This window comes from Homalodisca vitripennis, chromosome 3 (assembly GCF_021130785.1).
Source record: "Homalodisca vitripennis isolate AUS2020 chromosome 3, UT_GWSS_2.1, whole genome shotgun sequence".
NCBI lineage: Eukaryota > Metazoa > Arthropoda > Insecta > Hemiptera > Cicadellidae > Homalodisca > Homalodisca vitripennis.
In genome coordinates, this window is record NC_060209.1 from 73,307,861 (window position 1) to 73,323,675 (window position 15,815).

The 15,815-nt window shown below is 34.0% G+C and overlaps 1 protein-coding gene across 2 annotated transcripts in view; it reads left to right on the forward strand.

Moving 5' to 3' along the window:
• The first annotated feature begins 5,544 nt into the window (after positions 1–5,544).
• Positions 5,545–15,815, forward strand: part of LOC124357062 (hemicentin-2) — a 222,563-nt gene continuing 212,292 nt past the window's right edge. For both annotated transcript variants that reach the window (XM_046808466.1, XM_046808467.1), the window contains exon 1: positions 5,545–5,959. In XM_046808466.1, the coding sequence (XP_046664422.1) occupies positions 5,908–5,959 (52 nt within the window). In that variant the 5' untranslated portion in view covers positions 5,545–5,907. The remainder of the gene's footprint in view (positions 5,960–15,815) is intronic.

Below are 15,815 nucleotides of genomic sequence, written 5' to 3' on the forward strand. Positions count from 1 at the left end.
TTGTCTGTCTGTTTGTATATTACATATGCCATGTCCATCTGCATTTGAACCAGGGTTTCAAGGTAAACATTTTCACAACAATGTTCTGAAAATTTTGTTTACGAAGGGATATTAATAAAACAGGACATAGTGTTTTATAGGTGAAACTCAAGATTATGGAAAGTTTACATTCGAATATAACCTGATAATGCGAACTTCAATTTATTTCCAATGGCAGCACCCATTACTACAATTGATTGCAATAAGTACATGCATAATACAAATTAGCAAAACGACAATACTTATGTAAATATTAATTTAATAAATACGCTGACATATAAATTATACAAATGATAACATACAAATTTCCAAGTTTGAAGAAGACATGCAGTTGCTATTAAGTTACCTTATTGTGCAACACAGTATATAGATATAAAAATGTTTTACGGTAACAACAATGCAACCCGACTAGAACAACAAATTTTAACTTGCATATAAAAATATAAGTGATTAACCAAAATAAATATCTAAAACGTAACATACCATAAAACATAGCAGAATCATAACCGTGGATTCTATCCAAGGAACTGAAATGAAATATTTAAATTAAATATTGTACGAATTCGGTAACATAATAGACCTACTAGAAATTGATGCACTAAGAGGAAAGGCATGGCGACGGGTACAAAGGGTACTGTCCCAGAAAATATCGTTCAAAAACAATTTGATTACCCAATCGAGCAAATCTTGCCAAACATTTATTGTAATCGAAGTTGGTGTTTCGGTTACAACCTGCGACCTAGAAGTCCTCGAGATCTAGTGTTAGCGGAGGGAACTCTAAAGTCAAACTTAAGGGGGTCTAAGTTCTCTGATCGAAGCATGAATTAAATGAATGGGAGCTTTTGAATGGGCGTAAAATATAAAAATGTAGCATCGATATTGTACAACTTATGCGTTACACTAGGATTAATACTGAGCCGTATGGGGGAAATGGGAGCCCCCAGCTCCGACGTGAAAATTTTAACAAAAAAAAAACACACTAAATTAATAAATCGACAATCGTGGTATTGACGCCAATCGTCACAACATAACCATATGACCTATGACGTGTGAGAGATAACGTGGGCGGGACACAAATGTGCACGACGGACGTGACGTTCACACCTGTAGGAAAGTAACCACGGTTACAAGGTTTCGGGAGAGAAAATGTCACTAAGTGAAAGTGTTCACACACGGACCACAAATTTTTTATTACATGGAACATTCTAGCTCCCAAAAAGTGAATTGTTTAGTTTCCAAGTAATAAAGTAATAAAGTAATAAAGGTTGGATAAAAAGAGTAAAATTAAAAGTTATCACTAGTTAAAATTAAATCAAATTTCTAGATTTAGTTTTGCGCGGAGCCGTTCTGGATTAAATTCAGAATGGGTAATCGGAAAATATTGCCGACATTCATAATTATTACTTTTAGTTAGATTCTATCAGATAATGTCTATGTCTTGTTCTACAAAGATACGTTCGATTGTGGTTAATTATTATAAGGCATTTTGTGGTACTTATGGTATAACACGGTCTCGTTTTCAGAAAAATTCAATTCATCATGGCTATGTACTATGCTTTAGTCTTAAATACGATACAGTATTGCAAATTTGGTATTTCAAATTGTATTTTTTATATTCCCACGGAGAATCGTTAATTTTGGAATACTCCACTTCCATTAATACATTTTTAACAATACTGAAGTTTTTGGTGTTAATTATATTAAAATATATGTGCCTTAATACAGTTATGCTTAGTTAAATAAAACGTCAAATTCATATATGATGATATACGATTCACTAATTTTGTAGTATTAGGTATTGCATTGCTCCATAGTACTACATCATCTGGTGTTTAAACATTCCATCAGTCTGCTTTCAATTTATGTTAATATACAATTTAAAGAAAATGTTTTCAGTATTATATATTGTATATAGTACGTTTAAGTATAAAGCTGATTGTGGCAGTGTATTGCTCCCAAACCTTTAAATACATGACCTCCCTAAGTAAATTGTTGTCGATTACTTTGTGATTGTTATTTATTTTCTATAATGGTATTACGTATCAGTTATGAATCAAATTAGTATTTTACGTGATAGTATACCCCCAATCTTGCCTTCTATTGTTTTTTACGGGGATTTAGGAGAGGGGTCATCTTGAGTTGAATTAAAACTACATTGACGATAAATTCTACAAAACCATTCCAAAATAAACATGATTTACTTAAGGGGAAATGTACGCCCGAAAATAAAATTTTTTTTTTATTTTTTATTTTTTTTAATTGTTTAGTTTGTTCTGATTAAAATGATATATAATACATGCATATACGGATCCTAAATAATATAAAAATAATATTTTTTCTTGGCAATTTTCTTGCATAAAGCGTCCACGGACGACAACCCATAGCATCAGCTTTGCGACACATCATGGTGTAGGTATAAGCAAGCCATTCGGGATGCTAAAACATATGAACATAAAAATTCACTGGACCAGCCCATAATTGATCTGATAAAACCTATATTCAGGGACCTGGCAAAAACTGAGTTGTTAGAGAAATGTCTGCACGGCCGCACTCAAAATATTAACGAAAGCTTCAATTCTGTTCTCTGGTCCAGAGTGCCAAAAAATAACTTTGTAGGACTACAAACTCTAAAGTTAGGCACATAATATGATGTAGTTATTACTTATAATGAGGGCAATCAGGGGAGATTAGCAGTCTTAAAAGGGCTTGGGGTCAAAATTGGCAAAAATTGTGCAAAGTACCGTAGTGAAATTGATCGAGATCGGATGATAAAATCAGATATAGCATGTGAAGAGAAGACAAAGCTAGCCAGAAAAAGGACCAGGATGATCAGGAAGAAACTCCTCGATGCTGAGAAGGAAAAGGGTCAGAATTATGAAGCTGGAATTTTTAAATGTAAGTAAATATATGTTTATCATGTTTTCGCGATTTCCCGAGAATATATTTTTTTTACACAAAAGTTCCATTATCTCAGAAAGTAGAAGGCCAATTCATTTCAAATTTTTACAGGTTATTAAGAATGTCTGTTTACACAACCCCTACTAGATTTAGACTTCTAGCTCAACAATAAAAAAATATTTTAAAATAGTAATCCAAAATTATAAGCAAAAAAATTTACAAATATTTAAAAAATAAAAATAATGCCAAAAAGTTAATGGAATTCAATGAAATTAGTAGGGTGTCTTTAGAATACTATGTTTATTGTAGGTTAAAAATTTCAATTTTATAACTCTGATACTTTCTGAGATAATGGGTTATATATTAGCATATGTTTAACATTACGGGCTTATGGGCGTACATCTCCCCTTAATCTCTTAATACTTATTTGTCTACAAGAAAGTACAGGAGACATTAGTTACGTGCTAACCAAATCTCTAGTGTTATACGATGATCCCCAATGTCATTTATTTCACAAATACAAATACAACTGCTTGACTTTAAGTAGATCAAAGTTAGTAATAGAACAGGGACTAAGGATATGCAAATATGAGTGATATGTCAGATGGATATGCTGGGGAGAAGGGTTAATGTGATTTAGAGAAGGTGTTATACTATGTTGTTACATACAACGATGACAAATGTACGAAATCCTAATATCATTTCCAATCATCCATAGTTAGTAACACATTGTAAACAAAGACTAATGTGGTTAGTTTTATTATACGAGTATCGAACCCTTATATCCATGGAACCTTCTAGATGATTCTTAGAGCTGTCAGATCAGGTCTGTTACTAAAGTCCAGAAGTAATGATGGGAAGTTGATTTTTCACTTCATGGAAAGATTTTCATGGCGTTGGTTGTCTCAATTTACAACATTACTATATCACTGATAGACCCTCTCTCTTCAGTTAGGTCTCTTCGTAGACGAAATTAACTGAACTGTCATAGCAATGGAAATGTGGATACTTTTCAACATTGACATCAATTATTTGGAACAGACAGTATTTGAATATGCGTTAACTCAACACAGATTAAAAATTGAACGCCCGAAGTAGTAGATTGCGTGGCCAAAGATTCGCCTAGTATTGTTACTACTCTACACAATCACTGCAGCTGAAGACGATTTGGCGTGAGTTGTCTTACTATAGACTAAAAATATTTATATTTTACTATAGAGTAACAATATTAATATTATATTTATTGTTATTTTACGACTTTCCTACTCTCTGAAGATGTAGAGATCATTCAACTGCTTCTGAATTCAAATATATGTTTGTTGGCATTTGTTATATTTGTAAGTGAAGCCCTTTGTTCCTATTATGCGGATATCGTTAATTTTGGAACACTCACTTTCATTAATACATTTTCTTCTTAAAGTCTATAAGTTTTAATTCTTATGATCATTTGTGGGCGTTTACAATCTTTCAAGAAATGCAATTGAATACTTAGGCCTGTGATTATAGAAAAATTAAATAAAAAGTAGCAGAAATATGTTTTAATGTATTGCTAACCTCCAAATGTACAAACCTTACTCCTGAATGAGTGTTTATAACTTATAAAATGCGGCAGGTTTTATGGGGTATAAGGATATGAATCATCTGTAAGACAGGCTTGACATTTACATGGAGGGTCTGAGCCCAAAGGGGTGATTTTTTTATTGTCTTATGCATACCAAGAGAATTCGTTGCGGCTGCTTGCACATAACGTTTCACGTCTCGTAATACTAGTAAGCTGATCTATCGTAAGTTGTGCCGATTTCTTAAAAAATAAAGTAAACTTTTTTGTCTACTTATGTTTTTAAATCTGTATCTCACCTATTATCCACGGAACAGCTACAAAAATATTTGCTTGCTCTTCGAGAGTTACATAATATGTCTATCATGATAAAATTTGCTATCTGACGAGGAAAATATATACTAACTATGTAATACTGGAACAAGGTTTTCCACTTATAGCGATGGTAAAATACCTACTACACTGTAATGGTCGTGTTGTATAGTAACTTTGTTATTTCTTAAAATCCCAAATATTTAATCCCTTATGTATTTATTCTTTCTTATCGATTTTCTTATGATACAACAAAACCTCTTCGTTATTTATTAACCTAGTTAAAAATGATTACCAATCTACATCATATGTAAATTAGCCGTTAATTAACAGTAAATTGGTTTTACTAACTTTGCTTGACCAAAATTGAATATAATTATAACCAGCTTCGGTTTGGTGGAAAATGATGGAACAAACACAGTTAATTGATTCGTCAAAGTCTAAAAGGTTGTTTGTAATTAACTCTCGACTTATTTTGCGATTAATTACAGCGTTGACAAACCCACAGCGTTTACCTGGACCTTTTAGTTGGAGCTAATCACTGTTGAAGCAGGGCGGGCAGTCAGCACGTGCCCTCAATCTTGGCAGGCTGCGGAGTAGAGGGTAGCTACAACTTGGCACAGCTGTGTCAAAGTTTGTCCAGTAGCTGAGGATAAACAAATCTGTTGACAGTGGGCGACCCTGGCGGCCGGAGCGGGAACCGGCTGCATCTGGCGTAACGGTCGCTGTGTCGGCGTCGGCCGCGCGTCAGTTCACTTCAGTTCGGCGTGCGGGAGGGTAGTGCTGTGCGCTCGCCGTGGTTTACGTGGGCGAGCCATCTGTAAACTTTTCTGTGTGAAACTACCTGTGAACTCCGCTAAAACGCTGTTGTCAAGGGTTATCGTGCAGTTTCCTGGCGAAAATCGCCTCTCCGACGCCGAAAGGAGTGAGAAGTGGTCTTGTGGGTGCTGTGGGGGTTGCGAGACGGAATCGAGTGGATTAATTAAAGTTCTGTGGATTATTTTGTGCCCAGGAAAATCGTTTTGGAACTGCCATTTTTGAGTGCTCATAAGATGTGGACCCTATAAATAAAACTGTTACGTGTCCACTTGCTCTTCGAAATGGATTTTCTGCGATCAACGTTCCTTGTGATTACTCTATCTTCTGCATTAGGTAAGAAACTACGTAACGTATCTCGTAATGATCTTGTGAATTAATGAAGGTTTTCCGTTTATTTGGTTAGCTACAACGTTAGTTTGTACCCATCATTTTATTTTTATCGTCTCATTTCAGTAAGATTGTGTTTAGGATTATTATATTGTTGGGATATTTTATTGATATAGTATACTAATAGAAAATTGTATACAGGAGTGACAATATTTATGATATAAATATGAGCGTTATTGACTGTTATGGGTCGATGAATTAATTTAACTAATTAGTTCTTAATTAAGCGAGTAACTGTTTAAATAATTACTAAACAAAATTATAGTGAAAATAATACTATTTCAAAAGAGTAAGATTAGAAATTTAATCTGTAAATTGTAAATAAACATCTACACTAATTTTATGATTTGTTGACTATGATTGTGAAGTCTGTTGTATACAGATTTATGTTGTAACCGATTTAAACACACACATGCTATTTCAAACTTGCAAGATAGTCTCAAAATGTTTTAATTTCTCAATATTAATAACCGTATCTCTAAAGAATAGAGCTTTTCGAACAATAGTTTTTATTATTAGCATGAACATATCGCGTCAGATTGATTACTCTTTAGTAGCTTTTTCTAACGCGTTCAAGTCTCCCGTGCTGCGAGTCCCGGGCCATTGGAGTTGGCTTTCGACGTGAACTGAATCTATCTCGAAGTACATTGTAAATTCACTAAGACCTATTTAGAAAAATTAAAAAAAATAACTAAACAAAAACAATCTCAATGGATAATAGTTAAAACAAGCGATTAATAGAAATATAGGTGTACTTCTAATTTAATTTATATTTACTGTTTTAGTTTGGTGTTAATGTGATAATAACGGTATCGCTGCCTATTTATTATTTCCTTTCGATGCAAGATGGATGGATCTTCTCCACGCTACACTGATTAAACCAAAGAAATACATCGTGAGGTGCTAAGCGTTACTGAAGCTTACACCTAAGGTTGTTGGATATTTATAGGATAGTTACAATGTTTTTTGGTTTTTCCCACTTTAAATACTAGCAGTTGCCCGCGGGTTCGTACTAACTTTTTATAAGCTTTGCACGTGTATTGAGAACTTCTGATTCAAGTGAATCATACTTCAGAATCTAATGTTGAGTTTGCTTTGTTCAAGAAAATTTAAAAAATATGTACATTTATGGTCATTGTAACTTATTCCAATTTTCAGTATGTTTTTCGCCATCGTTGTTTTTGCATTGTTTCTCCTGTCATGAAACATATACATACATACACAGGTCTGAGAAGCCGTCTTCTGTGAAAAGCTAAATACTGTATTAAATTTATAGTAAAAGATTTTTTTCTTTGATATCTGCATTACATTACTGAGCAATTAATCTATAGCCTACTTAATATTGAGTTAAATGCAGTCATAAGTATATTTTTACTAAACTTGTAATTTTATTGTCTGGATATTTTCAAACCAGTAAAGGTTGAAATAAAAAGTATTGTTATCATCACGCTTACCCTATGATGTCAAGACTATAAATGTAAACTAATTGAAAATAGTGATTACATTAATTAAACATAGCTGTGCTGTCACAAAACAATGTTTACACAGAAGAGTTGATTACATTTAACAGGCTGTTTCAATTAGTAATATTTGTTTGCTACAACTGACCAGTGGGGCGTAGCTGGGAGGTATTATCGAAATAAGAATACTGGTTTAGAGTATGTTAACCAGGCCTTACAAATGACCATGTAAAATTTCAGCACAATCGGTCTGGTAGTTTTTAACGTGGCAGAGTAATGCACACGAACTTAGAAACTGGAAAATTGACTAGTCGCTTGAGAAAATCTAAGTGTAATTATCAAAGGTACATACAAAGTACCTGTAATTGAAGGTATAGTGTAACTAAAATTATAAATAGGAACACAATGATATGAACAAAATGTTATTGGATCAGCTTTATCAAAAGGCAACTGTTCTTTATTAAATGATCGTTTACCTTGGAGGGAATTCTGGAAAAAACTGAATTCGAGCTTATTTGAGCCTTTATATTATTGATAAGACAGTATAATTATTGATATTAAAATATTTATCACACATAGGCCTACAGTAAAAATTGGTAATGATTTTTGTGTTGCATACAGTCGCCTCACTGTTATTCCTACGGAGTTTCGTTTGAGTTTTGGCTATCATCAAATCGGTATAAGCATTATTTTTATAACGCATTATTTCTATAACGCAAGTCCGCTAGATAAAAGTTTCTTATTTCATTGGGCTACTATAAATACGTCACATTAGAACACAGAATTCAGAATAAAAATGTGTCTTCTTAAAGTAGACACTCTGCAGCTCTTCGCATAAAATAGAATCAGTGCTGTGGGGACAGTAGGCACAGTGCATAGATCAGCTGATGATGAAAGATAAAGCGGATTTGGCCTAATCAAGTCTGGATGGCCCGCATAAATTAGCATAGCAAGAGCAATCCGGGCATTAATCTGGTTGGCTATTGCCAATCTGCAAATTCGTTACTGTCGGCTCATATCATTCCTGATCCATGGCCATAGATAAGCGCTACATGTCATCATGTGGAATCGTCTAACGCACGAACTGCAAACTAGAAGAATTATACATACAATAGCAATAATGATGAACAGAAAAAATAGCCAATCACAGTTTGCGTCCTACGGCTGTGATTTTTTTTGTTTTGGCCCCATTCAGAAGTTCAATAAAACACAACATTTCTAGTTCAATAAAAACACAAACGTGACTCAAGGGTGATGGAAAGGTTCAGCTCTGATCTAAAGCACTTGATTAAAATACGAGCCAGGTTTCTTATTCTTCTCCATATCTTTGATCTAGATTGTAATTTTCCCATATGTTTATTTGAAACGTCCAATGTTTTTTACCAAAAACTGGCTTATTTAATCTATTTCGTAGACGTTGTTGAACTTTATCAAAATCATGGCATGGGCGTTATTAAAATCTAATTTTATTGTGCTAAGACTAATAACTAACTGTTATATTCAGGCTGCTATATTGTGAGATGTGTAATCCTTAAAAAACATAGCACCACAATTTTATTGCTTTTTGATTATAACTTTTAATCAAAATGAAACAAAGGCAGACCATAAACTAGGCAATTCTAATCCAAAATTTTGAGTTTTCCCTGACTAATAAAGATAGAAACCCGTGAATTCAAACAAAACTAAGAAGAACACCATGAACAGTACACAACAAGAATAGGAATTGCATGGTAACCTCTTTTATAGTTTCCACCGCCTTTGATCGAGGTGGGATCCACCATTGGCAATACAATTATGAAATTAAAAGGAAATTCATAAAACCAATTTGTCTTTTTGGAAATTTATTGAAAAAAAAAATACTGAATATATGATCTTTTTTTAATAATCAATAAAGTGTAATTGACTCATTTCAGTTTTAGGATTAGTATATTTATTTAAATAAAAGTCAGAGCATTATGTAATCGAAATTTCAACAATGAACACGTAATAATTACCTTCTAGCCCCATACGTATAATAATGGCCACCGATAGCTATGATTTTCTAAATGCCTAAAGTGGTGAAGTAAACGTGCTTAGCAAGCCTAGATTGGTTGTCAAAGCGAACAGGAGTGCCCCCAGGCTTTCACTTAGCAGTAAAAAACATAGGCACCCAGGCAAAAGATAATTTACTCAATTCGTTATAGTGGACGACTGATCTTACTGGTTTTATCGCAAGTCCCGCCCGATTCACAGTGCAGCTCTGCCGAGTGTGAAATGTATTTCATTTGTGAATTTTCATCCAAGCAGAGCACGTAAAACTTAATTTGCTGTATAATCCATTATATTATAACGTTATCATTTCCAATAGCAACGTTATGGCTATTAAAATGAACGCTTAGCAAATTAAACCGTGATATTTGTAGTAAATAAAGCACTATCAGTTGTACATTTAAGATGTTTAATATAAGATTTAATTTGTTACGGATTTAAGCGCAATTATAATACCAGTTTTTTCAACTGAAGTTTTGTTTTGTAATATAAAATATTCCGATACTGAGAAACGTAGCGTGTTATTGCGTAATTCGAATGATACGCTGATAAGGTACGTACTACCTGTATATTAATCATAACGCGCTGTATTTGTAACTAATGTAAGGCATAAATACCATACACGTATTCACAATGGTCGGAATTTTTGTTTGTTTAGATTCATTTCCGCAGTTGGTAACATCTCTTCTTTCGGAATAGGGGGTTTCTTAGGTGGAAGGTACACTATACCTAAATCCTAGAATCATTTACATTATTGACGTTTTAATTTCTTAATGACGCAAGAACGTCAAACTTACCAATCTTAATAAATAAATTCCATTACAGATTTTACACTGGTTACCAATTTAAAATATAATTTTTGTTATTTATAAAAAAATTAATTACGTCTAAAGCTACAAATAAGTTGTTCAGCGTCCTTGTAAAGTATGCCTTTCAAAAAGTAATTTTCAGGTATCTTTTGAGTACTTTATGGAAACAGGCCTCCTAGACAAGTGATTTAGTAACACCAATCAATATCTAAGTATATTAGCCATTTAATTCCACAAACTTTGGAAGCGAACGTTACAGATCTAAATCCAAATTTGGACTTCAACGAAAAAGTGAAGTAGGCAATACGAGCTGGTATTCACGGCGCTGGACTTGAGCGTTAGCGGTGTACAAAAGCCTGCACAAACAGTGGGATATTCACCGGACTGATGCCTATATAGTTGGTAACAATGGCTTTGTGCTCCAGGAGGAGGAGAAGGCCAATGTAAACAAGTTAGGCGAGCCAGGTCTCAGCTGTTCCGAGTCCATACATAACTCCACTACTCCGCCACCTACCACTACATGCAAATGTACGTTCATTACAACTATACAGCTGTTTTATCGTTTCAGTACAAGAAGTCTTATTTTATGGAACTATTAAAGCACTACATTTTAGTATTTACGGCGAGATTGAGAAATTCGAATCCTGTGACTTATATGATATTATTGTGCATTTTAAAATCATCCGATTAGATACAATTAAATATTATTACGTACAAATATAATGGAATTACATAAAACTTTACGCTTTTCTTTAAACAATTGGTTAAATACGTAAATGCTATACGATTTTCCAAATTATGCATTTCAGCTAGTTCATGTTAGTAAGTTCATTTTTAATGTATTCTCTATTCAAATTCTATAAATATTGTACTATAATTTGGGGTGCGAATTTAATGCATAACTGACACAGGAATCAGACGATTTAAATGTTTTCGTGTAGCAACGAGACTCTACTCAATATAAGTTACCAAAATATGATGTAGTATAAGTAAATAACGACTGGATTAGGATAAAATTAATTTATTGAAATCGTCCATTGATAAATGTATTCATATTTTGTTTCCGAATTCGAAATTATATTTAGGTTAGGAACTTTTGTTGATTAAAAAACTGGAATGCGTCTAATAAATGAAAAAATTGTTCAATCAGGTAGTAAAGTTATGAGTTTTTTTTGCAAAATATATATCACACTGTAGAACCGTTAACAGTTGAAAACAACGTTAACTGCACATCTTTCGCGTGTACAGCAGAATAAGTAATTTAGGAACTAATTACGAAGCAAATAGAACAATTAACCCAATTTCTAGAGGAAGGCTCAGACAACAGTAGGCAACATTGGAGCAGCGCGCGCAGGTTCTTTATCCGTGATGCTAAGTTCCAACAATATGACAGCAATTGGGAGATAAGGAACAGCCAACTCTGCATTAAAGGAAGCGGAGACTGCCGCGATAATCGTACAAACTTCTCTATTACAAACTTCAGCCATGAAATTAACAACTTTTCATCCTGTAATTGTTAATGTCTCCGTGGATTTTATTCCGTTCCCTCTTGGCAGCTTAAACTTGCCCGAGTCTTTAACGAGGTGACGCTGAAGACGGGTTTAGCTTACTTACAATTCCCTTATTTTTACACTCTATTTTATAGCCACCTCAGTACGACGAGCTATAAGGGGAAAAGGTTTTGCGAATATATTATCTGTTCGAAGGGGTATGCAGCCCAAGGATATTTTACAGCTAAGTGTAGGATGGTGGACCCACGCTGAAAGGTTGGCTGCATTTTATACCCGAACTGTCACCAAAACACGGCTGTCCTCCACCAACGGTATCCGACGAAATGGGGCCGTGTTTGTGTAATTTTATGCCCTTACTTAGTGCAGGATTTGTAGTAATCCGCGTTCGTTCAATATTGGAAGTAAAAACCGGGCTTACAGTTCAGGTACGGTACTATTACAATTCATGACCTGCATGCATTTCCATGCTGCTGTCTGTTTTAACGCCAACAACTTAATCATGGTTTATTGCTTGCGCCATCGCTTGTGAATTTAGTCCAACAAGGCTCCAATCATGACATTTGTCCATATATGTATTCATGTTTTTATTAACTTCAATAATAAACATAACTAAATTTAAGTTTTTACTATCACTATAAAAAATCTGTATTTCCTAAGTAGTTACACAGTAAGCATGTTGACGAATAATAAAATAATATTATTATTATTAGTATTGCATATAACAGTTTCCGTTTATAAAATGTGACGTTTTAGTTTATATCTACCAGTTACGTTGGAATATCTTGGCTATACCAATTAAAACGTAAAATTGCTGGATAACGAAATTTGAGTTTATAGTTTAATTCAAATACTAAATAGTTACTTATCTTTTTCCTCGAACTTGTCCAGAAATTGCAATATTACAGATTTTTACAATAGAATATTAGTTTCAAAAACAGATAACTAGTAATACTTCTATAACATTTGCTTATACTTGTACCATTAATGTACCGTCGTCAAGTCCTTTTGCTACAACGGGTAAGAGTTAATAAAATTACAATATTATTCCATTATAGAGAGATGTACTTGTAAGATATTATTAGCACTATCGTTTAAATACATTTTTTTATTGTATGACATTTTTAATATTGAAGCCACATTGTTTTCCTTTATGTATGAGAAATAATAAGTAATAACAACACTGAACCGTTGCCATAGTTGCCAGTAAAATTTAAAAACCTAAAGTTCCATGTCACTATGATTACAAGGCTAGTCCGCTTAAGGGTAAGACAAACAACTCCAGGAGTTTGGTTATACCTCGGTATTCCTGCCTGGACAGACACCTGAGTGTTTGCGCAGGATGTTTACGTGGAAACCGCCCAAAAATGGGAATTACCAGGGCCTGAGGGAGAGTTTACACCGGGCAGATTTAATCAGGTTGTTGGCCGCGTCACAGCTTTATTCATCCCTCGGGCTTGTCCCGTCCAAAATTGGACAGTTTCTTAGTTAAATCACAACATCATTTTACGTAGAAGAGGTTAGTTACTTGAAAATGCGCATTGTCCTGTAGAGGGTATCTAGAGGGCTGGTTTGTAGGCTTTGTCCACGTATTCCGGCAAGCCGTTATATACTGAAACTAGTCCTGCTCCTTTTCTTTCGGCACCGATATAAAAACTAATGTCAACAAAGTTTGTTTGTTTGTTTAGAGAAGTACTTGAGACCCTTACGCAGGCATGCACGCAGGAAGGCAGGCCGTTGCATATTGAAACTGCTCTACCTTTGCTGACATGAAAACAGTGACAACTGTAATAAATTATTTATATTCATTTTTTAAATCTACCTCTAATCTGGCGCTCTTACCTTAGAGGCACAAAATTTAACCTTTTCTTAAAAGGTAGTGTGCCTTTTTAATGATTTATCTGCAGCAAATGGTAATAAATTTGCCTTTTTGAGCACAGCCAACATTTATTTCACTGCGTTAAAGAATGTTCTAAATGTAAATTGTATCTAAATCTTGACGTGTCGTCAGTTCATTAGTATACAGTGTAAATTGTGATCTGTCAGCATGAACACCAATTACGAGTAATTTGAGAGAATACACTATTTGTGTATACAATTCTTTTTTTGTACACTAATGATTTATCAACATTAAGTGTACAAATAAAGTATAAATACGTTGTACAGTTTTTACACATTAAATTCGATGAAATACTTACAATAAAACAAATACAAAATACTTGTAACTATCTCTTATTAAGATTGATTTAAAATGAAACCTCAAGGAGAAAGCAACGCAATGTACGAGTACATGAAATATTTAGTTTGTTTTTTTTTGTATCGTATAGGACTGTTATATTTGAGTCAGCGTCTAAGAACCGGTTTCTGTTAACGGGTATCAGCCTGCTAGCATGGAAGTAAAATGGAGGGTTTCCTAGTCTTCCTTGGTCGGATAAAATGTCCAAAACGTTTCAAATTGTACAAAATATACACGGCAGTGTGAAAGACGTAGAGCGTCTCTTTATACAGACGTCTCAATCAATATTATCGGGTAGAATTTCACTTACACATCGGGAGGCTGTGGCGGAACAGAGCCGCCCGCATTCTTCACATTTTCGTCGTGCTGCCACTCTTTGTGAAAGAACCCTTTGTGGCACCACCGCTCGCGTTCTGTGTTCCGCTCCCGTGTTTTTGCAGGAAAATCGAAACATGTGCCGACTCCACGGGTCTATAATTATTCATTAATTAACGCCGTCCATTGTCCAACTTTTGAGCACTGATTACCAAATTGTTAAAGCGTTAATTGGAGCAGCCCTTATAACAATCACCCTTTCAAACGCCCAGATAATTTCTGGCGACACTATTCCACGGTGAAAATTGGTTTCACATTTTCCCCTGTCCACTTATTGATGCCATAATCCCGCTATTGTCTTCCATTCACGTAGTTGAAGTTAATTGAGTTGTTTCATCTTCTTACCTAAATTATCAGAGCTCTATTGTTTTATTTCACGCGGCAGTTCGTATTAAATTATTACTTTATCGTTTTGATTAATTTTACTACCTCACTCTTTATTCCTTTTGTTGATTACTATGTCTTTCGTTAAATCTCGTAATATCGTAAGGTATAAAATTCATATTGTCGAATGTATCACAAGAGTTTATGGCTGGTTATTTAGTGTTAATTGTTTTTTTATAATAACGAGCACTATTCATTTGTCAACCAATAACATTATTTTAATCTATTAAGTTGTGCAATTAATATTCCTTTGAATTTACGTATGTTTCAGCTGCATTCACTGTAACTATTGTAAATAAAATATTTAAATATTTGGATATTTGTAATATTTATATATTAATTCTAAAAATGCAAGTTGGTTGTAAAACGAGTTTAAATTTATTGTTCAGTGTAAGGAATTAAAAATCTGAACTACAATTTTTGTATTAAAATAATTCTAAATATTCAAGTGTATCATGTAGTACAGTAATGGAAACCATGATGTCGGAGAGTTGCAGCTCTGTATCAATACGATACGTCGGCGAATTTAATTAAGGTAAAGGGAAATTCTGAATGAAGCGACGAAATAATGACTCCATCAAAAACAAAGGAACACATGTCACAAATGTGTCATAGTTGTCATGTGTTACTTATAGAAACATTTATTAAATCAGCTACAAATGAAACCACATTTCTCCAGCGCTTTGTTGCTTGCATTTGACTGACGCAAAGCGAGCTCAGTTCATTAGACCTTGGAAACACGAAGCGTCGCCGTTTAAAACCAGTTTGTTCGCTGTTGATGAATATACTTGCATCTCTTAATTCCGCTCAGTTCGAGTAACAGATTATTATCTTAATACGGTTGATGTACGTTGTAGTCATAAGTCCTAACTCTGTCTGTAGCTTTCTATTTTATTCTCAGTTGTTTATTATTCGTAGGGCAGCGATAGTGCTAACGTTTTATTAAACCCTCTCTCAATGTTATTTTATTTAACTGTATTTGTAACTTCATTACAGTTTCGT